The sequence below is a fragment of the Podarcis erhardii genome, assembly GCF_964252035.2.
Source record: "Podarcis erhardii genome assembly, chromosome: 2".
Lineage (NCBI taxonomy): Eukaryota > Metazoa > Chordata > Lepidosauria > Squamata > Lacertidae > Podarcis > Podarcis erhardii.
Genome location: NC_138498.1, coordinates 32,779,098 through 32,804,307, shown reverse-complemented (window position 1 = coordinate 32,804,307; position 25,210 = coordinate 32,779,098). Strand labels below are relative to the sequence as shown.

At 40.3% G+C, this 25,210-nt stretch overlaps 1 protein-coding gene across 8 annotated transcripts in view; it reads left to right on the top strand.

Moving 5' to 3' along the window:
* CCDC57 (coiled-coil domain containing 57) overlaps positions 1-24,425 on the top strand; it is a 63,896-nt gene extending 39,471 nt beyond the window's left edge. For 7 of the 8 annotated variants that reach the window (XM_081850700.1, XM_081850703.1, XM_081850702.1 and 4 more), the window contains 8 exons: positions 4,460-4,628; positions 5,549-5,725; positions 6,278-6,381; positions 8,038-8,266; positions 8,932-9,077; positions 11,011-11,136; positions 13,407-13,629; positions 23,961-24,425. In XM_081850700.1, coding sequence (XP_081706826.1) covers positions 4,460-4,628; positions 5,549-5,725; positions 6,278-6,381; positions 8,038-8,266; positions 8,932-9,077; positions 11,011-11,136; positions 13,407-13,629; positions 23,961-24,175 — 1,389 coding nt within the window. In that variant the 3' untranslated portion in view covers positions 24,176-24,425. Of the gene's footprint in view, positions 1-4,459; positions 4,629-5,548; positions 5,726-6,277; positions 6,382-8,037; positions 8,267-8,931; positions 9,078-11,010; positions 11,137-12,535; positions 12,641-13,406; positions 13,630-23,960 lie in introns of those variants that run through there. The other variant, XR_014153585.1, reaches the window with a different exon arrangement.
* The last annotated feature ends 785 nt before the right edge of the window (positions 24,426-25,210 follow it).

Below are 25,210 nucleotides of genomic sequence, written 5' to 3'. Positions count from 1 at the left end.
ATGTAGTGGATAGTGCTACAGTCAGTTATCAGGGGATGCTTTCTATTTTGGAGCGGTATGTAGAAAACATGTTGAGGAGTCTACACGAGCAGATCCAAAAGATTATGAACTTTCTTTTTCTTTTTCTTTTCTTTTCTATATTTATTAAGTTTCCATTTTATCACATTTAAACAAATCCTTATTATACTCATTACATATTTGCTCAATCAAGCTTTGACTTCCATCCCTTTCATCTCATGGTTTCCATAATACATTATTACTTCATAGGATTTATACATTTTCCCATTTATGTTTCACTTCTTCACAAATTTTTAAATAAATATAAAAAGGTACAAATTCTTAACATTGCAAGTTTTCTTACAACAACTCTGCTAGTGTTGTTAATTGTTTACGATTGTCCTTCAGATATTGTACAAATTTACTCCAGTCTTTTTGGAAAGCTTGATCATGCTGGTTTTGGATTTTCTCGGTCAGCCTTGCCAATTCTGCATAGTCCATCATCTTCGTCTGCCAGTCTTCTAGCGATAGAATTTCCTGTTGCTTCCATTTTGGGGCTAAAAGAGTTCTTGCTGCTGTTGTCACTTACATAAACAGTTTTATATCTCCTTTGGGATCTCATTCCCTACTATACCTAACAGAAATGCCTCTGGTTTTTCCACAAATGTACTTTTAAACATTTTAGACTTATTATATATCATTTCCCAGTGAGCTTTTAACGTACTACAAGTCCACCACATGTGATAAAAATCTCCCTCCTTTTCTTTACCTTTCCAACATTCCTTATTTTTCAATCAAGCTTTATTGAAAGTTTTCAACATAAAATACAATAAAAGCCAAACTAATCTATAGACGTGGGTGGCGCTGTGGGTAAAACCTCAGTGCCTAGGACTTGCCGATCGTATGGTCGGCGGTTCGAATCCCCGCGGCGGGGTGAGCTCCCGTTGTTCGGTCCCAGCTCCTGCCCACCTAGCAGTTCGAAAGCACTCTTAAGTGCAAGTAGATAAATAGGGACCGCTTTATAGCGGGAAGGTAAACGGCGTTTCCGTGTGCTGCGCTGGTGCTGGCTTGCCAGCTGCAGCTTCGTCACACTGGCCACGTGACCTGGAAGTGTCTTCGGACGGCGCTGGCTCACGGCCTCTAGAGCGAGATGAGTACGCAACCCTAGAGTCGGACATGACTGGCCCGTATGGGCAGGGGTACCTTTACCTTTACCTTTAATCTATAGAAAAGAGATAAAAAAGAGTAAAGAAAGAGAGAACAGAAAAGAAGAAAGGAAAGCGAGAGAGAAAAATGGACACAACACCCTCTATCACAATTATATATTAACATATTCCACACACAGAAGGATGAACGCTCCCATCTCTCACCTGGCAGCTTCCCCCTCTTTCCCCAGCCTCCCACCCTGGGAGATCCTCTCTGCTCTGCCCTCACAAAAGACCCTTCATTTTCCATTCATCACCTTCCTGGGTGTATCTTCCTTAATCCAAAATAAACTTTATAAACTTTTTTTGAGGAATTGCCTAGAAAAGAAAGTATACTTACACTGCTGTATGAAACAGTACACAATGGCCACATTCACAAGTTATACTAACTCAGTCTATATAAGTTTTTTTTTTAAAAAATCACAATGTGGATGAGCAGTTGAGTGGGGGACGAAGCCACAGAACAGCTGGATTAGGGTGACATCTGAACCAGCATTGATGGTTTGTTTCTCTCCAAACAAACTCTGATTTGAAGAGGAAAAAGTATTCCCCCACCCCTTGACTTCCTGATCATAAACAAACCATAGGCTTTGTTTTGACCGTAATCCTAAAACAGTCACCCCATGGTTTGTTTTCCCACTCAGCTAAGGTAGGAGCAATGCAGGAATGCCTGGCTGCACATGCACATTATAGTAACCCCCCCCCAACCCTCCAATCTGCTGTGCTTGGTGTTAACGACTGAATTAGCATTATTTTTTTATCTGGCCAGTGTCTGGATAGGATAATACATATATTTTAGAAGGGAGTTGGGCTAGAGGGATTATTTCATGGTCCAGAATGAGCAGATGAAATATAAAAGTATAATATGAAAACATTCTTGGGGAAATGACTTCTGGCCAAATAAGAAAGCAATGTGATGTTAACATTTATTTATTTTGGGGGGAAGATTGGGAACAGTTCCATGACCGCTTACTATGTTGGTAGGAAGACAAGTGTAAGCAGTCATGAATTGCCCTAGCATTTAAAGGCCCTTATACACTTAGTGAATACCAGACACATATTTACTGAATAAAAATTATGGTCACCTGAATTTATACAGTCATCAAAATATATGCACATTCATCTATGAAATATGAGCAGTGATTTAGCATTATCGTGATATGCCCCTGTGTGAATTGTACTTACGTATGATTGGATCCTGATAACAAAAAGTACTCTTTCTCTTATCCATCTGATCCTAAGGGGCAGGATGGAAGTTCTATACAAGTGTATGAGATTGGAACGGGCTGGATGTGACTGAACAAGCTGAAACTAAATCCAGAAAGGCGGATGTACAAGTGACTGAGGCTCCCTTTTGATCCTAATTCAAGCTGTTGTTATTAGCCATTAAAGCCCTAAACATTCTGAGACTAATCTGACAAATTGCCTCCTGCCGCATGAGCCCATTTATGCACTAAAATCACCATCATTCTGAAGCTCTGCTCAATGTTTCCCTGCCAGCTGAAGTATGGTGGCTGAGCACTAAAGACAGGGCCTTTCCAGTCATAACACCCAAAACTGTGCCATGCCCTCCTGAAGGAGGCCTGCTTGGGCCCCTCATTTCTTGCCTTTCAGTAAGTAGCAAATACTTATTTCTTGCAGCAGCTGTTTGACTTCAAGTTGCTGTCAGCTTTGATGTTCATCTTGGAGGTTTGCTCATTTCCCAGTTCTTGCTCAGGCTAAGTACAGCAGTGCCAGTGAGCTACAGCTAGTGACCAAAGCCTGTTTAAATCCTCAGTGCTGTGCTCTGTTGTTACCATGATTGCCATCTGTAATATCAATCCCTACACCGGTTTTAAATCTGTCTTGGCATATGAATGACTGAGAAATGTCATTCTATTTCCAAGTAGATAGGCTCTGATCTTTTAGTGATCGTATGGCTTTCACTGATAATGACCTTTTTCCGCACACAGTAGCTAAGTGGTACTGTATTGCGAAAGACTATTTTGAATGTTGAATGATGATAGAGGTGTATTTGCTGCACTCTAGTGGTTGGTACCTGTTCAAAATACAAATATCCATCCTGTAAATCTGGAAAGTGTTCAAAAAGGTAGTCAGTTTGAATGATTTCATAATACAGGAACTTCTTCCCTATTCGGATCCAGCTGTCTTCCACATAATTTTGTTCAGGCATCACCTTAAAACTTTTTTTTCTTTGCAGGCACAGTAAGGGTGGCTCTGTTTGATATAATTATATCACTGATGGTTTTACACTTTAATAATTGTATTTCAGATTATATTTTCTATTTTGTTTTTAATGTTGCTCAACAAGAACAACATTGTGGTATTGTGGTGACATCTGGTTTAAGCTTACCAGATTTTTTTCAATGAATCTGGGGACACTTTTCAACTTCAATGGATTTTGTATGGGGACTGATTTGTAAATCCGGGGACTGTCCCCGGGAAATGGGGATGTCTGGTAACCTTAATCTGGTAGTCATATTGCACATACTCAGCATGTTAAATGGTGCTCAAAGGGCATTGGTAGGGTTGGGAACAAAACACACTTTGGGGCCTGCTCTCTGACATGTTTATCTAGCTATCATCAACATTCAAAACAGTGTTCTATCTACGGCATCTCTTTGCTATTGTGTGTGAAAAAGGTCGTTGTTGGTGAAATATGTATGAGCTCCACAAGATGAGAACCTGTCTATACAACATAAATTGGTTGGAGTTGTGGTCAGCTCACTTTGCTATCAAATACTTTGCCCAAGAGATAGACCTCAAGAATGCTATCTTGCTCAGTACCAACACAAAAGTGTATTTGAACCACCAGGGCAGGTCACAGGTTTCTACATAGGGAGGCAGAGGACCTCTTCTATTGGGCAGGTCAATCTCAAATCATTCATTCATAGCACAGCATATCAAGGGGAATGACAGTCAGACAGAAGATTATCTAAGTACACGCCTTCTGCCAACTCCATTCCACCAGCACCTCTTGGGATCCAAACCAATATATTACCCTGAACCTGTGGGGCTGCTGTCATGTCACATATTCAAGTTGTCATTCATATCATCAATGCAGCTTCACAAGTTTTAGAGCAGTACAATCCATCATATATGCTTGGCAGCATTGGTCCTTTTTCTACTGTGCACATGGCAGACTATTATAATTATGTTTCTTTAAGATACTATGCTTTCTTGGTGCATTTCACTTGCTTGAGCCCTTTCAGGGTATAATTCTTGTTTGTTTCTTTAATTCTTTGGTTACCATGCAGGATACTGTAGGAACCACTGAACTAGGTTTTCCTTCTGCTGATATGAAGAGGTTACAAGAGCAAAACAGTACCTTGCGATCTGTTATTGCAGAAATGAGGAGAGAAATGGAGACCCTTAATATTCAGGCACTTTCATCTGACCAAAGCAAAATGGAAGCACAAGATGCTGGTAAGGCTGCTGCTACTGTAGTTTCTTGTACTGCTGGTAATGTCGACTGGGTTAAATATTAACTGCAGAGTGTATATGCCCATTTCTACACTTTCCTTTTAACAGGTGCTTCCCTTCTCCTAGCACTCATCATCTTCTTAACATAAATGTTTAGATTCTTATTTCAGTTGTCTCATACATTTCCGCTAATGAAACATACAATGCATTCTCAAAGATCTTCAATCCATAGCAAAAAGTTACCATGATCATATGATAGATAAAAATCAAAACTACATGTGAACAAATGGGGATCATTGCAGTTACATTTTGAGGGCAGGATCAGCACAGCCAAAACTAATGTTCTACTAAGACAGTATAGTTACAGCAAAACATTCCTATGAGAATAAATCCTATAGTTACCAAAAAAATGTGGGGAAAGTGAAAATCATTTGATAAAATAGCTTTCAGTTTTTGCACAAACATTTGCAACTGCGTAAACTGAAAAGACAGCAAGATTGATCTTGCTTTGCTGTAATCCCACATCAGACACTTCCAGTTTTATTTAAAGGCCACCTAAATATTAAAAACAATATCAAACTTAAATTACACTAGCTTAATCGTGACCACCAAAAGCCAGGCCAGCATTGGTTCACATAGCTTCAAGACTTTTAATGGATGGGAAGCTGTATACATGTACCAAGTTGGTGAACTGGTAGAATAATTAAGAGGGACCACCTGCTGATACAGTGCAGGCTTTCTTTGGAGTATGCCCTGTCCTTCCCCTTGAAATGATGCAGCTGCTATATACCAGCCAGGGCTGGCCCTACCATTAGGCATTCCTTGGGGAAAGTAATTCTTATTTGCACAAACAATGAGCCTTTGAATACTTTATTCACACCTGCAAAGTACCTGGCTGAGATAGTTGTCTTTATTTTTTGCAGACTATGTTCAGTCCTTGGAAGAGGAGATCAGAGTATTGAAGAAAAAATGTGAAGACATGGACAAACAACATGAAGATGCACCTGAAGTTCATGGAAAGTTATCTGTATCTTCTCTGAAATCATCCAGTTGTGATAAAAATACTCAGACTTCCTACCACATTACCATTGGACGAGACAGTAAGAGAAACATGTTAACAGATCTGCTTAAAATATGATAAATTTCCTAAAAGAGAGTTTTACTTCTGTCGAAGAAAAATCATGAAAACAGTGTTTGGTTCATCATTTTGTATACATGTGGATCATAGTGTTCATGCTTTTTTTCTTCATGGAAGAACTTTTCATGTGAGAAAGCCACCTTTTGTAGCCTTGGAAGGTCAATACAATTTCCTTCTAAAAACAGTAGGCTGATTTGTTTTATACAGTGGAATTTATACACAGGTCCTGAAATATCAGGGATATGTGTGTGAAATTATTGATATTTTCTAAACCCAGTTTCCCTTGCAGCCATTTTGTTTCCCTGTAAATAAACCGTATGATTATTCTGATAGGTAAATTTCCTTGATATTTAACAGAATAATCAAACAGCTTTTCACAATAGTGGACCTGTTTTTCTTGACCCTAATACTGTATATATATGGCATGTGAACAGGAAAGACATGTTTATGGTAATATTTAGCATTCTGCACAAACTCGGCTTGCTGTCTGCTTTATCTGCTCTTTGTTTTTCAGGTACATTGCATCCAGATGAAGTTGCTACCAAGACTGCTTTGGAAAAGCAAAGCATAAAGAAAAATCCTCAGGTGGATTCAGTGAGAACACAAGAAACACAAGTGGTAGGAAAATGCTGAATCTTTGTGCTCTTACAATTATAAAATAATGTTTTCAAGGGAACAAAGTTATAATAGCCAATGAGTGGTTGGGAATATGGGCTTCTTTTATTCGTAATAAAGCTAGTACTTAGTTTTTTATATATTTGCTGTAAAAAGCATAATATTCTCTGGTCACAGCACCCTCTAATAAAGTGGCACTTTGGGTTACAAACTTAATTGGTTCCGGAGGTCCGTTCTTAACCCGAAACCCTTCTTAACCTGAGGCGTGCTTTCGCTAATGGGGCCTCCTGCTGCCGCCATGCCACCGCCCTGCGATTTCCATTCTCATCCTTGGGCAAAGTTTTCAACCCAAGGTAACTCTTCCACATTAGCGGAGTTTGTAACCTGGTGTTTGTAACCGGAGGTACCACTGTATTTTAATCTAAAAGTTAGAATCTGTACTTATCCATCAACTTCCACTAGGAGGCATTGTAACTCTATGTATCACAGTTACCGGTATTCCAGTGTACTAGGATACAGGAATAACTATCATAAGAGGGCTAGTCTAATTTAACTGATACTGGTTGCAAAGGAGAATAACTTGTATTATTCCATCATACTGTGGGGGATGAATCATTTCGTTAAAATTGCAGCTACTCAATCTGAAAGGGATAAGATTTATCTTACTTTACTATATTCCCAAGTATTTTATCCACATCAGACACCTCCAGTTTTACATAATGTCAACCACAGTATCAAACTTGAATTATACCAGCCTAACCATGGCCACCAAAAAGTCGAGCCAAAAAGGACTCACTTAGCTTTGAGATTTTCCATGGAATAGAAGTCAATATTAGTGCTTCTCTGCATATCCTTCATGAACCAAGCTGGTGAACAGGTGGAATAATTAAGAGGGATCCCCTGCTTTCAGAGGAGATAAGAGATCACAATGAGGTATAGATTTACAGGCCTCAAGCTGTTTAGAATATTTAGCCTAGAAGCAGCACGTTGCATTTTGTGTCCAGAAGGCTCAGGAACCAGCATTGGAGATGAAATGCTGATAGAGTGCAGGTTTGCTCAGGAGTGTGTCTTTATTGGGATGATGTTTCTGCTGTATACTAGTCGGGACCGGCTCTACCATTAGGCAGAGTAAGGTGGCTGCCTCTGATGGCAGATGCTGGGGTGGGGTGGGAAGCAGCAGCAAAGCGTTGGGGGCAGAGCTGTGTATATCACATAACTTACCTATTGGTTGCCCTCTAAGTTAGTCTTAGTAATATTCAGCTGCCCGCCTAGTCACTCTCTATACATGGAATAGGAAGAGGTGCCATTTTGTCCTTCACTTCAGGCAGCAAAATGTCTTGGGCCAACTCTGACCCTGGCAGATTAAGGAGCAATCAGTGCTGCATGGGGTCTCCCCATTTCAGAGGGCTATAGAGTAGAAGTCGCCTCCAGAGTAGTGGCTTCATTTCTCAAGACACTCTTCAGCGCTTCTCATGGCACACAGTTTGGGATTAGTATAGGAATTTCATTTTTGTTTTGGTGCATACAACACACTATTCAACACTGCAATCTTTTTATGGTAGCTGTCATTTGGGCATAGATTTTATTCATTATAATGGAATATATATCCTGCCAAAAATTCTCTTCATTTATTTTGATCCTTGTCATTTATTCTTCTAGAATTCAGTGACCGGGAAGCTTCAGGAGGACTCTGTACATCTCAGGCAACAGTTATTTGGCATGGAGGCTGGTGATGGACCCCATCAACTTATAGAAAATCATGCACAAGTGAGGCAAGGTAGATTGAAGGAAGCTGTGAGAAAGATCTGCAGTTTGAGCAAAGAGAAGCATCAGCTACTAGAGATGGTAAACAGACTAAGAGCAGAACTTGGAGCAGCTTCAAAGGAAGGTAATCTCATTAAGGTAGAAGGATCTTGGTTCTTTTATGAGAAATTTAGCTTCCTGAGATTGAGAACACTAGGAAATTGAAGTGTTGTCTGTAGGCTCTTTGCTGAGATTAAGAAATCCCAGTTATGTACTAGTAATTAAGTTGTGCCAAGTATTGAATATGGTGGAAAAGCATGAACAGAGTATTTGTTTCTTACTCTTGGCTTTGGAAACCTTTGGTACTGGCATTGAAAGGTTAAGGTGGCAGCTGCATGTTGCATAACAGCAAAGAACTATGTTATGTACTTATCATGTATTTTTGAATATTCCTGAAATAAGCAGTTGTATGTTTGATTTTCTTTCTTGGAAATTAACAATGCAGAATGAGATTATTGTTTAACAAAACTGAGGCCTAAATAGAAGCCTTGTATGAGAATTTCATTTCAAAGTTTGTGTTCCGTGGCCCAGCTTCTTTGAATGAAGTGACGAGGTGAAGGTCATTGCTTGGAAAAGATTTTCCCAGGCTAGTTTCTACACATCTCTTTAAACTTACATGCTGAAACACTGCCACAACAGTGTAATTCATTTACAGCTGTGAGCAGCAGTTTCTTGTAGGCAAGACATTTTCTATTTAAAAATGCCGTGTTAAATGAAATGTGGAAAACTCCTACCTATTTATTTTCTTAGGATTTCTAGGCTCTCAGGACTTCACGATTTCAAAGCAGCCTCAGGCTCACACTTCATCTTGTGCCCTACATCCTAAAGAACTTGTCAGGGAGACTAAGCACCGTCTTTTGGCTTTAGAGCACCTCCAGTACCAGCTTACGACACAGGTAATGTAGGCCTCTCCTTTAGGCAACATGCCAGGACTTGCCGTATGTGCATAACCTCTGGAGGATTGCCATTAGGCCTGGTTCGGAGGGAAGCCTGTCCTGAGAATGCCAATCCCTCTCCTAGTCACAGCGATGACTTTGTGCAAACTGTGGACTGGAGAGTGACATGCAGTATGTTTTCACTACACATGTTCTACAGGTAGAGTGGCTGCAACCCCCTCCCCCAGCAAAATTTTTATACCCCACCCAAGATCTCACTGATTTTGAGAAATAAAGTAGACACAGCACAGGGTTTGGCAGAAAGGTTTAAGTATCTCCACCCAGTCCAGTGCTCTGATGGGGGTACAAATCATCCCTTCCTAGTCTTCAGATTGTTAATTTCGTGAGCAGAGAGGGGGAAATAACCTGCTTGTGAGCACACTGCAGAACTGGCACCCAGCCCCTGGAAGGTTGACCAAGGTGAATGCAGCCCTTGCACCAAAGAAGATTAGCTATCTCTGTGTATAGCAATGACTTCCATGGCATGCTGGAACACAGTTGACTGCAACTCTGACTTTTCTATCATGATCAGAGACAGCTCAAAGTATTGGAGGAATGTGATATTACAAGGTTTGAGATGAAGATGTCAGCAGATCTAATTGGTAATCACTTTTATGCACTAAGAAGGACCCTGGGGTTACTGTGATTCCCATGAGTCCTTGGAGTCAATGACCTACATGAAGCAAGCCTAGGGAGACAGTCATACTGTAGAACAGCCAACTGGCTCAAGATGTAAAATTAAACCAACAGAACTGGCTGCTCTGTCCAGTGCCTCTCTTCAGTTTGCAAGGGTAGCGAAGTCCATAGCTATTCACCTCTTTCAGTTATGGGAAGAGATAAAGAACAGGGAAGCTTAAATTCTGTTTTAGAATTTCTGTGAAATGAAGCACCATTGAACTTGATGGAGCTTACTTCTGGGTAGACATGTATAGGAATGTAATATTAGGATGGGGGGTGGACTGAGGAGAGGAATTGATTGGTTGTTGTTGCTCATTTTAATAAAAATATATGCTATTCAGCCATTTGAAGCTTAATTGATTAAAAGAGAACAACAAATAGATTAAGACTGTTACACACACACACACACACACACACACACACACAGTGGTACCTCGGGTTAAGAACTTAATTCATTCTGGAGGTCCGTTCTTAACCTGAGGTACCAGTTTAGCTAATGGGGCCTCCCACTGCCGCCACGCTGCCTCCGCATGATTTCTGTTCTCATCTTGAAGCAAAGTTCTTAACCCGAGGCACTATTTCTGGGTTAGCGGAGTCTGTAACCTGAAGCGTATGTAACCTGAAGCGGCTGTAACCCGAGGTACCACTGTATATATATGGAGAGAGTAATATAATTACAAACAAAAGACACCATCAAATTAGTAGCTAACTTTTAGAAAATGTAGGCAAACTGAAGTGCTGTAGTGATAAAAAGGGCTTTTATGAGAAGACAAGGCTTTTGGGAGCACCAGCCTAGTCTTAGTAAAAAACAACAACAAAAACAACAAAATCTTACAGTGATCCCTTATTAAAATATTTATAAGCAATATAGAATTGTTTTAGTTTTGTAACTGAAGAGAATTAATTGATGGTGCACTGACTTGCATGTGTTGTAAGTGCTCCAGTTTGTTAATGGGGTTTGGCATGCATAACCGGATCATGGCTGCAGTCTTCCAGAGCAGTGCAATAACCGGTGTTTGGGATTGTATGTAGAAAATCAGTTTTGACCACCATTGTTAGTGGAAGTATGTTAGGGAATGAGAGCTTTATCTGTTCTTTTTCTGAGAATATTAGTGCTTAACCTGTCCCATTTTATTAAAACATATTTCTAGAGAATTGAGAGAGAAGCTTGTAATAAGTCAAAGCTACTAATTTAGACTGTTCCTTTTCATGGCAGGAGTTACAGTATGCACAGAGAAAGTATGCCCCAGGAAGGTGTCCTTATTTTGTTGAGAACTTAAATACCGAAAATCTCCCGAGAAGCAGCAGCTGTAGTGAAGAAGCAGAAATCCCTAAGAAACTGGTATAGTCCAACATATTATATTCAAATACCCACCCCAAGCTGCTTCCTTCCAATCAGTGTTTAAAATATTTGTTTGTTTATTATTTGTATTTATAGGTGTTTAACCTTCTATTGCTTTGCTTCCCCGTAGCTCTCTGTTTGTTTGTTTGTTTGTTTGTTTGTTTGTTTGTTTGTTTGTTTGTTTGTTACATTTGTATACCACCCTTCATCTGAAGACCTCAGGGTAGTCCACAGCATAAAATACAAAATAAAAACACAAAATACACGTGAAAAACAAGAACAAAACAAACCCATAACCCCCTCCTCCCACATTAAAAGACATAGAATGTCTGGTTGAAAAAGAACATTATTGCTTGGAGCCTAAAGATGTATATTGAAGGGGGAGAGGATTTCACAAATGGAGCCATTGCAGAAAGGCCTATTCTTGTGTTGCCACATCATGTGGAGGAGGCACATGACGAAAGGCCTCAGATGATGATTGCAATTCATATGGGGAGAGGTGGTCCTTGAGGTATTGTGGTCCTGAGCATGTAAGGCTTTATAGGTCAACACCAGCACTTTGAATTCGGCCCAGAAACTAATTGGCAGCCAGTGCTGTCAGGCTAGGATTGGTGTAATATGTTCAAACTGTCTTGCCTTGGTGAGCAACCTGGCCACCAAATTCTGCATCAGCTGAAGTTTCCAAATCATCTTCAGAGGCAGCCCCACATATGTCCAAACACTTCTCTATCTGTGATCTTAAATCATCCAGCTCCTTCACCTCTAGGCACCCAAATGTCTTGTGTTCCCTGAAACAACTCTGCCTTATTCACCATTCTCCCTGTTATGGATGGAACTACCTCCCTGAACTGAATCTCCATGTGACCATCTCCTTAATTTACTTCAAATCCTTCACCAAAATTCCTCTTTTTTATGAAGCCTTTTGAACAAGCTCCTAGAGACCCAATGCTCTCCTTTAACTAAGCTGAAGTATAGTTAACTGGAATCATTGTATATTTTCCACCTGTTTACCCCTGCCTACATTTCTCTCACCTTCTGTTTTTCTCTTGTGTCTATTTTTGCATTGTAAACCCTTTGGGATAGGAACATGTCCCCTTGTTCTTTGTAAATAAAGCACGCTGTATGTAGATGGAGCTATAATCAAGCTAATAAAATAATGTTGAACCCCATTGGCAGAAAACCATGTGGAGATGCAATTTGGAACAGAATCCCCACAAACAGGAAAAGAACTAAGCACTTCCCACTGTTTCTTCATTCCATATTTAACTCCCCAAGCTGCTTTTACATAGTAAGCCCCATAGCATTGGAGTTCTATGTGACATGTAGTTAGCCCCTTTGTATGCTATTAGTAGTGTTATGTCAAGTTTAGTTTGTCTTTATATTGGATGTGAATTTCCAGGTCATTCAGTTATGAAATATGTCCCAACCCATCTTAAACCCATCTTGACTGGTGAGTTTGACATCAATACTAGGAAAGGTCCTTGAACAGAAAAGTAAACAGACTGTGAGTACTTAGGAAAAGTTGCTGTGATTACTAAGACCCAGCTTGGGTTTCTCAAAAACAAGTCATGCCAGACAAATGTCATTTCTTTTTTTCTTTTTTTTTATACAATTACAAGCTTAGTAGATCAGGGGAAGGTTGTGAACATAGTGTATCTTGATTTTAGTAAGGCTTTTGACAAAGTCCCCCATGATATACTTGTGGAAAAACTGGTAAAATGTGGCTGGACAAGGTAACCATTAGGTGAATTTGTAACTGGTTGACTGACCAAACCCAAAGAGTGCTCATTAAGGGTTCCTTGTCATCTTGGGGAAAAAGTGACAAATGGGGTGCCACAGAATTCTGTCCTAGGCCTGTTGTTGTTCAGCGTCTTTATAAATGACTTGGACAAAGGAATTGAGAGGATGCTCATCAAATTTGCAGATGACACCATTCTTTGCTAATGCCACAGAAGACAAAGTTGGGATGACCTTAACAGATTCGAGAACTGGGTCCAAAGTAACTGAATGAAATTCAATAGGGACAAATGTAAGGTTCTGCATTTAGGCAGGAATAACCAGCTGCACAAACACAAAGATGGGGGGAGGCACCTGGCTTTCCAGAAGAACATGTGAAAAGGATCTAGGGGTCTTAGTAGACCATAAACTTAACCTGAGGAAGGAAACATTGTTAGCCATACCAGCCTACCCTTGGCTTTTGATATTTTCAGCTCATTTCCAGATGTTATTGATCCCTGGCCATTACTGACGGCATTCTGTCATTTCCACAGGTTCAGTCAAAATCAATTGTTGGAAATCATGTTGCAGATTCCCCAAGGCATGAAACCTTAGTTCCACACCAGTCTCAACTACTTGCAAAAGAAAGTCCCAGCCAACTCCAGCAAGGCCTGTTGTCATCATCTGGTACTGCTGGCTCCCTGGAGGAAATCTGGCAGATTCTAGAGATGGGATCAAGCCCTTCTATTCTCAGCCCCCAAAGCAACACAGAGCAAGGTAAGCATGGTATAGAATGAAGTGGCTATTTAATTTTATATTCGAGTCAGTTACTGTACAGCAGTTTCTTGACGCATTATACCAGTAGACGTTGGAATGCCTCTGCCCTACTTATGGTGCAATCCACAGTGTTCTTGCTCTTTGTTTGCCAATTTTGAAATGAGTGGAGAATACATGCACGCATGCCCTTTTAATAGATGTCTGTAGTTTCAGCTCCACTACTTACTCTAGTACAGTGGTTTTCAAACTGTGCTCTGCAGAACTTTCCCAAAAGACATGTTGTCCTTCCCTACTGACTTTCTACTGCAATGTTAGGAGGGAGTGCAATCCCTTCTCTTGGATCCCAATAAGCCTGCATGTACTCCAGATGAACTAATGTTGTGCCCAGAGCTTATTCCAATAGCCTCGGTATTGGATAGAGATCCAAGATTGGTGCTCAGGGATTCTTTGACAGACAAGGCAACTTCCTACTCCTTGAGATTAGAAAATTAGAAAATTACTCTTTCTAGTACTGGGAACCAGCCATCCACCCTTTACTCTAGTTTTATATATAACTTTGAGACTGCTGCAGAAAGGCCATTTTGAGATTATCAGGTAAGCTTGTTAGAGACACACTATCACTGTTCTCAGTTAGTTATATAATTCAGTGCATTATTCCACTTTTGATAAAAATCTCCCAAGGAAGAAATGTAAATATTCATTGCATATCCTCATGACATGAGCTTTGTTTGGAGCAGTTATAAAAGCACAGCTTTAATATATTCTGATGCTGACTTTATAAAAGGTGAAGTTATTATGAATTAGTTCTTTGTATTAGAGTAAAAAATCTCAGAAATAAATTTTGCCGTGCATAGTGAAATGTACATATTAGAACTGTGATTGTAAGCCTTGACTGCATTTGCACATTCACAGTATTGCAAACCATAATAAATGGTTTACCATGAATGTGTAAGTGGCTCCTGCTTTGTTCCTTCCCTAATGTGGGTGGAATCTGAACAGTCATAATATGATGCCAAGGTTTGTTTTGGAATCCACAATTATGAGGATCAACACTAAGCCAGGGAATGTGGTTTGCTGTTTCCACCCACACTTGAGGAGGAATGAAGTCAGAGCAACTTACATGTTCACTGTCAGCTGTTAACTATGGTTTACTGTGATGTGCAAACATGGCCATTGCTTAAGTCTTCAGTTCTTAACATATTAAAATTACACTGAATTCAGCTGAACTTAATGCAATCATGCATATTTAGGATTGAATGTCTGGCCAAGAGCTTTCTATATATTTAGGAAGGAAACCAAGGCACAAAATGAACACTCAAGCCCTTCAAGATCCTATTACGTGGGATTGCTTCCAAACGACTCTTAAGGACCATCTGCTTTTGGAGTTTCCTGACAACATCGAGGAACACTGGACCAAGCTTAAAACATCCACTATTGCAGCCTTTGAACAAACTGGTGGATAAAAAAAGCTCAAGAGGTCCAGCACTTAGCCGACACTCATGATGCACAGAGTTTCTTTAAAGCCCTAAGACTATCTATAGGCCAATAAATCATGGCAATAAATCATGCCTCCTATGCTCAACAGACGGTACCAAACTTCTGAAAGATAAAGAAGCTCTTGCTCTGTGCTGGAAAGAACATTACCAGCATCTCCTTAACTAACCACAACTCCCCCATAGCTGCTGAAGTCCTCTCACAAATTCCACAAAAACAAATTAGAGATGAGCTTGCAGCATCTCCAAATCTGGGAGAGTTATGTACAGCTATTAGCTAAATGAAAAACAACAAAGCCAGCGAACCTGATGGGATACCTGCCGAAGTCTTCAAAGTAGGTGGAATTGAACTTACACAACAACTTCACAAGCTCATCGAAAAAATATGGGAGAAAGAGGTGGCCCCAGCAGACTTTAGGGATGCCGAAATTATCAATCTCTTTTAAAAAGGTGACAGAACAGATTGCAGAAACGATTGAGGCATCTTTTTATTAGCTGCGGCTGGATCTTAGCAAACCATCTAAAAATATCTGAGGCTACCCTTCCTGAATCCCAACATGGTTTTCGACCTTCGAGGAGGACAGTGGACATGATTTTCACTGCTTGACAGCTTCAAGAAAAATGCAGAGAGCAAAACCAGCCCCTGTATATGGCATTCATTGACCTGACTAAGGCCTTTGATGCTGTAAATCGTAATGCCCTGTGGACTGTCCTTCTGAAAATCGGCTGCCCAGATAAATTTGTGAACATCCTTCAGCTCCTCTGTGACCATATGACAGCAACAATCGCAGATAAAAGTGGCTCTCAAAGTGAACCATTCACAGTGAGATCAGGTGTTAAACAGGGTTGTGTTATTGCCCCAACTCATTATTTTCATCGCCATGATCCTATACTTTGTTGAAGGGAAACTCCCCACCAGAGTAGAAATCATATATCAAACAGATGGAAAGCTCTTTAATCTGAGTAGGCTGAAAGCAAAGAGTAAGGTTAACATAACTTCCGTCATAGAGCTTCAGTATGCTAATGACAATGCAGTGTGTGCACACTCAGAGGATTACCTCAAAACCATCCTAAATGCCTTCGCAGAAGCTTACAAAAATCTTGGCCTATCATTCAACACCCAAAAGACCAAAGTGCTGCACCAACAAGCACAAAACAACCCCTCTGCAGCACCACAAATCCAACTCAATGGTGTAACGTTGGAAAGTGTCTATCATTTCTCCTTATACAAGGTCCAAAATCCAGCATCACTACAAGTGATCGCCAAAGAAGAAGATATATTTATGTATACAGAAAATGTGGTTGTAGCCCCAAATAAGGAAAGGATTTTAGGTATACTAAAAAAAGCAGGCACTCTGGGTGGCTCCCAACAGAATGTTAAAAACACACTAAATCTAAATGTGATGGGAGAAATCATGACTCTTCCCCCCCTCCCAAACAATCCCTTCCATATCTGGTTCAACTTTTATTCTCAAATTTGGTTCAACATCAAGCCGATTTCTATGCCAGTTCTTCATATATGAAAAAAAATGTTGAAAATGTTTGTTTTGTAGAACAAAAGAGAACTACAGTGGTACCTTGGGTTACAAACACCTTGGGTTACAAACTCCACTAACCAGGAAGTAGTACCTCGGGTTAAGAACTTTACCTCAGGATGAGAACAGAAATCATGCGATGGCGGCAGCGGGAGGCCCCATTAGCTAAAGTGGTACCTCAGGTTAAGAATGGTTTCAGCTTAAGAACGTACCTCCGGAACGAATTACATTTGTAACCTGAGGTACTACTGTAGATGTTTCAAAGCTTTTCACCTAACTTCTTACAATCAGCAAAAACTTTCACCCAGAATTGGTCCAGCTTACATTCTTTGAAAAATGATTTCAATGAATCATCACAAGTCACGTCAACAAGTGCATCTTTCTTTTCCGCAGATAAAGTTGTTAGTTGTACACCACCATATTCAAAAGGATTCCTTATCCATGAGTTTTCAGAATTTGGTGCAGGGAAGTAATCTCTGAAGCTAGTTGCTAAATCACACAGGTGTTCATTTATGTAATGTTTTACTTCTGGTATCAGTTCTTCGTCAGTGGCCTCCAGAAATGTCTCCAGTGTTGGGATGTTAGTAAGGCTACCACCTTCTACTCGGCTTGTCCATAACCATAACTTTTTAATCATCGCCTCAATCTTATCTTCAGTGTAAAAAATATTCACATCACTACCTTGAAGGTTTGTGTTGAAAGTGTTCCAAGTATGTGAAAACATCTGCTAAGTAGGCTACCATACACAACCATGCAAAGTTGTTCAACTGATCAGAGGGAAATTTTGAACCTGTCAGAAAAAGTCGTACTTCACTTAACTCAAAGAATCACTTCAGTATGTTTCCCCTTGACAGCCAACATACTTCTGTATGCAAAAGTAACTGCATATGTTGGCTTCCCATTTTGTCATACTATTATTATTATTATTATTATTATTATTATTATTATTATTTATTATTATTATTATTTCCTTCTGTGCCCAAGTTTCATCCCTGGCTTAAATAGAGTAATTAGTTAAATACAGTACTTATTTGGAGTAAGATTTTTATTCTTGCTGATTACCCAATAGGAACAAGAAACTTTTTAATTCATTAGGATTCCGCCATATACCTGCTTCTTCCTACCCCCAAATGTAGCCACATAGCTTCCCACAGAAAACAAGAAAACAAAATCCACACAGGCTGCCTTTTGCACAATACTAAATCATCAGAGGATTAGCTGTTGTTCTAATCATAGTGGCAAATTGCTTAGCTATTTCTCCATTTAGATTTCCAAGATGAGATGAACCCCAAATTCACTGAGAATCCTCTAAACTTGAAAGTTGTTGAAAGCAATTAGAAATTCTTTTCAATTAAAAAGTAGAGAGCAGAGGGAAGGGATCCCTTACATTTTTTAAAAAATATGAACTAGCAAGCTGTTTGTGCACTCTCTCTATCTCTCCTCGCCCCCTCCAATAGCAAGAGCCCCAAGAAACTGTGTCAGAGGTTTTTGCCCAATCCCAGCTCACTTGTCATCCAGCAACTCTTTCACAAGTTTTGGCCCTGCCAACAAGCAGGCAGTCTGGTCAAGAGCAGAGCCTAGATGATCCGTGAAAGTATTTCACTGTGCAATTAACAAGATAAGTGAGTCCTCTGGCAGGGAGGGGATGGTTCTGCGGACGCCCAGGGATCCCTGGACCCCTAACTGGAAACCACTGTTCTAATCAACTGACATAATAAATAACAAGATGAAAGATGAAAAATATTTTTTAATAATTCCAGTGGCACCTTTAAAGGTAAAGGGACCCCTGACCGTTAAGTCCAGTCGCAGACGACTCTGGGGTTGCGGTGCTCATCTCGCTTTACTGGCCGAGGGAGCCGGCATACAGCTTTCGGGTCATGTGGCCAGAATGACTAAGCCGCTTATGGCGAACCAGAGCAGCGCCGGAGTGGTACCTATTTATCTACTTGCACTTCGTGCTTTCGAACTGCTAGGTTGGCAGGAGCAGGGACTAAGCAACGGGAGCTCACCCCGTCGTGGGGATTCGAACCGCCGACCTTCTGATAGGCAAGTCCTAGGCTCTGTGGTTTAACCCACAGCGCCACCCGACGAAGTGTATTACACACAAAAGCTTATACCTTGAAAGCTTATATTTAGATGATCTTAAAGGTGCCACTGGAATTTTAAAAAAAGATTTTTTTACCTTTCATCTTGTTATTTATGATGACTGTGACAGATCAGCACGGCTATCCACCTGAATCTCTAATCAACTGAGCTATTCATGCTCATCATTTCAGCTTCAAAGAAAGACTGCCCCACAGCTGCTGAAAGGAATGTGAGAAGATGGGAAGTGGAGCTTCTGACGTCCCCTCCTAAACATCTTTAACTCTTGATGGTGTGCCCCCCCCCCCTCATTTTCTGCTTCACATGCTTGTGATATAGGTGTGATTTTGCTGCTCTGTCAAAATGAAGTTGTTTTCTATCATTTCTTTTCTCATAGAAAATGCTGCTAAAATTCTTCATTCCCTTATCTGGGCTTGATTATTGCCATCCCGTTTGTGTAGATCTCCCTTTATCCCATCTAAAACAACTGGCCTATTTTCTTAACTCTCAATCTTTTTGAGTCAAAATGGATGTTGTACAGGTGGAAAAGGTTCAGAAAAGGGCAGGCAAAATGATCAAGGGGATGGAACCATCTCCCCTCTCAAGAAAGGTCACTGCATTTGGGACTTTTTAGTTAAGATTAAAGCTGAGTTAGAGGTAGCATGATAGAAGTTTATAAAATTATGTACGGCATAGAGATAAGAGGATAGGAAAAGTTTTCTCTCTCATAATATTCAAACTCGTGGACATACAGTGAAGCTGAATGTTGGAACATTCAGGACAGACAAAAGAAAGTACTTCTTCACATAGAACATAGTTAAACTATGGAACTCACTCCCAGCAGTGGCAGTGAGCAATGGCCACCAACTTGGATGGCATTAAAGGAGCATTAGACAAATTCATGGAGGATAAGGCTATCAATGGCTACAAGCCATTGTGACTATGCTCTGTCTGAATAGTTGGAAGCAGCAATGCTTCTGAATATCAGTTGCTGGAAACCACAAGAGAGGAGAGTGCTCTCATGCTCGAATTCTGCTTGCAGGTTTCCCACAGTCATTTGGTTGGTCATTGTGAGAACAGGATACTGGACTAGATGGGCCATTGGCCTCATCCAGCGGGTTCCTCTTGTATTCTTGACTCATTGTCTTAGCTCATCTACCTTTTTTTTGCCTCTACAGTATTAGACCATCTCTTTTGCTTTTAATCTTTTCCCTACTGGCACGCTGTTTAAATGAATCCACCAGACAATTTCACAAATTGAACAATCCTCTCCCGAGTAGCTTCAGGATTTTGATTAATTGGTTAATGTTTACCAAGGGCTTTGAAAATGCAATGTGTGTAATACACTTGCAGATAATTTTTATGTCCTGGTCTAGCAGCATTTCTATAGGCTGTAGCAGCGAGCAGGGATTACAGTATAGGATGGCATGTGTGCTGTTGTGCTGTTGGCAATGACCCACGTGCTATGGCAGAATTATTTAGTAGACAGAGACTTTGAAGATATTGAAGATACTGCAGGTCAAGAACCTGTTGCTAAAGCAAAAACAGTGTTTGCACATGCAGATGTCACAGTAACTTGCCTAATGTTTCATGCTGTCAGCAGGTGAAACTCAACGGGCAGTTTGCAAGGACACCAATTACCTAATCTAGTATTGGAAACCTGAATGCAAAAAAGAAATTCTGGCTCTCAAAATGCAGATGCAAGTGATGTGTATATCTCAAGACTTTAAAATGCCACCCTCCATCACCTCACAGGTGAAAATAAGGACCGTTTTGTGTCCTTGTTGCATCTCTGCCTTAATACAAAAGATTGAGTTGATTTATACATTGCTAAACTATCTTTGCTGCATTTATTCAGGAACACTGTAGAGGGCACAGAATTGATGCAATGTAGATTTGACAATCTACCCATGTTATTCAGAGAAAGAAGCCTGTTTCCTTCCTACTACTTTATTGGCAGGACCAATAGCTTGATTTGTTTGTTTGTTTGTTTGTTTGTTTATTACCCACCCTTTACCCTGAAGGCCCAGAGCAGGTTACAACATTGATACAACATTAAAAGTGGTTTAAAACAACTTATAATCATAAAAAGAGTGTGGGTCCTATCAATATACACCTCAGGTGTCAAAAGCCAGGGTAAAGAGGTGTGTCAGCATAGTAAAACCTATACCCAGTATAGAAGTCTCACAAGCCAGAATGAAATCTAAAAGCAAACTGTCTATGTGTAAAAATGCAGTCTTTTCTCTCCTCCCAACACCCTAATTCTTGCTTGCTAATTGGGTCCTTCTCCACACCCCCTTCCCTACTTTGCTTATAACTGAAATCTAGTTCTGCATTGGTAAATGGCAGGTATTGAGGGAAAAGTTTATCATATCACTTTACTCTCCTTACATGATCCCAGGGTCTTATCAGGGTGTGCAGTGGGCCCAAGCTACTGAAAGTATCCAAGTTTGTACCTTCTTCATACTATGGCCATTGTGGCACAGCTTGGCCAAGGCCTCGTCACCATAGCAACTAGTTATCACTCTTTCTCCTCATTGCAGAATGCAGAGGTCCAGGCTGGGAAAATATCTCTGCCCTCCCTTGCAAGAGGAAACAGACAGACTGTTGTTGAGCCACAGTTCTGAACTAAATATTTCTTTTGCTCTGCAGCTGTTGTCTAGTACCCAAGATTCCCCCCTCCCCAATAGGAACAGAGCTACAGTTTGCTGAAGAAAACATTGGTATAACACCCTATTCCCCAGAACAGTCATATAACTTGGAGAGCGGTCTTCCCTGTGTTCTAACACATTCTTGTTTGGGCCAATTTTCAACAGCTGGCGTTTAGCAGTGTAAAAGGGATTTTAGTTGGTGAGATTATAGATGTGAACAAATAGACTTTACCTAGAAAAGATTATTTGCATGTACTTCTCACGAACAGCAGCACTGAGTTGACACGGATTTTGATCATCTCCTGAGTTTTAAAAGTACCTCAAAGAGCTGCTGTTAGAAGAAGAAAGGCTGAAAAGTGACTACAAACCAAATGTTTTCCAGCTCCTTCTCTTGCCTTATTTGTTAGACTATGATTTGCCTTATCCGTTGTGAAAATTACCGCATTCTTGACAGAATTAAGTTGATAACATCAACATATATGCTGAGTAGTGGGGAGAGAGAAAAATTAGGTTTCTATGGTTTGTGGTCAGAGCTCCAGTCCTTGGGGAATTATAGCTTCATATAAAAAGCTGCCAAAGGGTAGAGAAATGGGAAATAGTTAGAACTGCAATAGATGTTGTGCTGCAATATTTGAACTTGGATGACGAAAACTGAAGAACCACTTTTATTACAGCTCATTATGATTGGTCCAGTTGTCCTGGCTGAAATTTGGCTCTTATTGGGTCATATGTTACCTTTCACTCTTGCTTATGGGACAAAATTTCAACACTTTTTCCATCATGTGGGTAAAGCACCAGACAATGAGAGGTCTGAGTAGAATATTAACCAACAGATTTGAATTCCTTTCTGGCTCTACAAATGCAATTTTCCTTTGCTGTTATGCAAGACTTTTCATCGTTCAAGTGCTTTACAGATATTAACTTATTCTGATGTGATTTTCTATACTTGACAATTCCTAATATCAGAATCTGAGCTTGTAAGTATGAGAGTGATTTTTCGTATGGAAATAATCGTAACAGAGCTGGACTGGGTAAATTCATTACGCAAATGTTGTGTGTTTGGGAAATGCAGTGCACAAATGCAAAATATCCATCCATTCAGTTATGTTTGAATAGTTGCATTTCTGCCTAGCCAAAGGCAAAATTGGAAGTTTTAAAAAAACCATGTAAGATGAAGAGCTGATATTTCCAGAAAGAGTGTTCTCCTTCACCTTAAAACAGTATTTAAATGGAAGCCTTCAAGCTGATAATATAAACATCTTTCTGACCTAGGAATATCAGGCAAAATAAAATTCAAAGTCTTGTTTGATATCTACCATGCACTTTCTGATACATCTTTGTAATGGTTCTAGGGGTTGCTCGTGCGTAAGTCGTCGCCACACCTGGCTGAGTTACCTGGGTGAACCCTATTCTGTCCGGACAGCCACTCACCCGTGGCTGTCTCAGTCGCTGGCAGAATCCGTCAGTAGGCGTTTCTTGAACTTCTTCCAGCAAAGAAGCTCTTTGACGCCTAGTCTCCGCCTACTCTCCCTGCGCGGAAGCCTTCTGCGCAGGGAGGGTGTGGGCAGCGGAGGACCCGTGCTCTCCCCACTGGTCTCCGGTGAGGAGTCATGGAGCCACCTCACCGATTCCACCATCTGCCCCCCTTCTCCACTGGTGCTACGCTGATTTCCTTCCCCAAAAGATGGGCTGCTTCTCTCCCTCCTGGGACGCTCTCCGTAATCCCTCTGGAGCCCTCCCTCTCCCTCTGGCTCCGATGGCAGTTCCCTGACAATCTTAAAACAGTGAGTTTGTGGTAAAGATGAGATTTGAAGTGGGATTTGCTATAGGTGTTCTGGTCACTTCAGTACAGGATGTTTAACAATGGAGTGGTCTCTTTCATACAAAGAAGTAACAAATTGGCGCACAAATAAATGTAAAATGTAGTTGGTTGGTGGCCTTAATAAGAAGTTTGTTGATCAGTGAATTTCAGTAACAGATATGTCTATACAGTAACAGATGTATCTATACTTCACTACACCATTAAGAATATAGTGGGGAAAGGCTCTGTGCCTCAGATTACAGCACTTTCCCATCAGATGAAAAATCTTCAGGAGAAGAAAACATTAAAACAATCCAAATAAATAAAAATTGCAAAGCCAAACCTATTTCTCTTTCATAGGCAATAAATCACAAGGATTTAAAAGTTATCTTATCCCCCACCAATATGTCAACCTTCTTAACTGCAAGTGAAAATTATTTATTTTAGTGTTTGTATAATATTTTTCAACCCTAATGGTTCTCAAAGCAGTTCACAATAATAAAGTTAGATACATAGACAGATGGTTGTGTCCCCACAATAACAGATGCTGTTGATAGTATGAAATAGTGGTATAATATGACTTCTGGCTCTGCTCTCCGAATGGTGGCAATAGCAAATAGGGGTACTGGGGTGGGCAGATATTCTTCAAAGTGTTCTGCCCACTCCCCTAGACGTTCCTGTCTCCACTACTTAATATATGTTTATGTTGCTCTGAGCAATTCGCATCAAACTAAAATAATATCCGTTTTCTCTTCCTTTTGATTTGCAGAGAAATCCCAGGTTATCCATGAACCAAAAAGACTTGAAGACTCTCAGGAAGAAGCCCACACAAAAAGAGTACCAGCAGCTGCCTTGACTGTCAGAGGGACTAAGTTTGAAGTTCAGACAAAGCAAAACCCAAACAAGTCATCTTACAACCGATCCAGAAAGCCCCACACTCCCCAGCGAATGGCCAAAATCCGAAACTACAACATAAAGGATTAGATTTTCAGTGAAGTAGAAATTTTTATATCTGAATTATGCACAGTATTTTGTTATTAAGTTGTGATACCAAGTTTAAGTCCTATTCTGTCCATGTTTGGTTTTGTAATTAATGTTACTAGTCAAGTTTCATCTTATTTCCAATTTTGCTAATCAAACTTCATTGATAAATGTTTTTGACTGTAGAAAGTATTTAAACCACCTTCCTCTACATGTTGAGCTGGTAAATAAATATATGTTTCAGTATGCTTCAGATAGATTCCTCAAGAGTTTATCACACACAGAGAACTTTATTGCAGTTTATAGACCCAAAATACACAAAAACAAACAGGAAACACTGAATATGAACAGACCTAGTAAGTGACATCTCAATTATATGTTCCAGTATTTTATTTTCCCAGATCTCCTGTTTCTACACTTATTGAACAGTTCCTACAGTTTCTCTGTATATAAAAGAGCACAGCTGCACTGTCCACCGCCCTACCCCTCCACCTTTCCCAAAGGACAAACAGATAGGAAGAAAGAAAGGGAAAGGTGGCAGAAGGCTTCTCAAGAATGATGGGCATGGACTACAAGCACTGAGATTTTCCCTTGAGGGAGGGAGGGGGAGTATGTTTCACAAGATGAGTTGGGGGTATGAACAGCATTGAAATGGGCTGTGCATGCCATGCCTCAGTTCTTCCCTCTATAATTTGAGTAGGGCTTTTGCATGGATTGTTTTAGTCAGGGTATCTCTGCCCAGGAAGAGTCACAATTGTTGCACCAGTCTCAGCGGATGAAAGGCATTCTGTGCTACTGAAGCCACTTGGGTCTCTAGTAACAAGGCTGGATCTAAGAGCGCACCAAAACTCTAGTCCTGTAGGATGGAATGCAACCCCGTATAGAACAGATTAACATCCCTTGCCTAAACTGATTAATTGTTCATAAACTGTAACTATTTTACCAGGACTAAGCATCAGTTTATTAGCTCTTAACCACCAATAAAATTATCATGCATATTCATGATACTCCACTCCAAAACCCCAAATGATGATGATG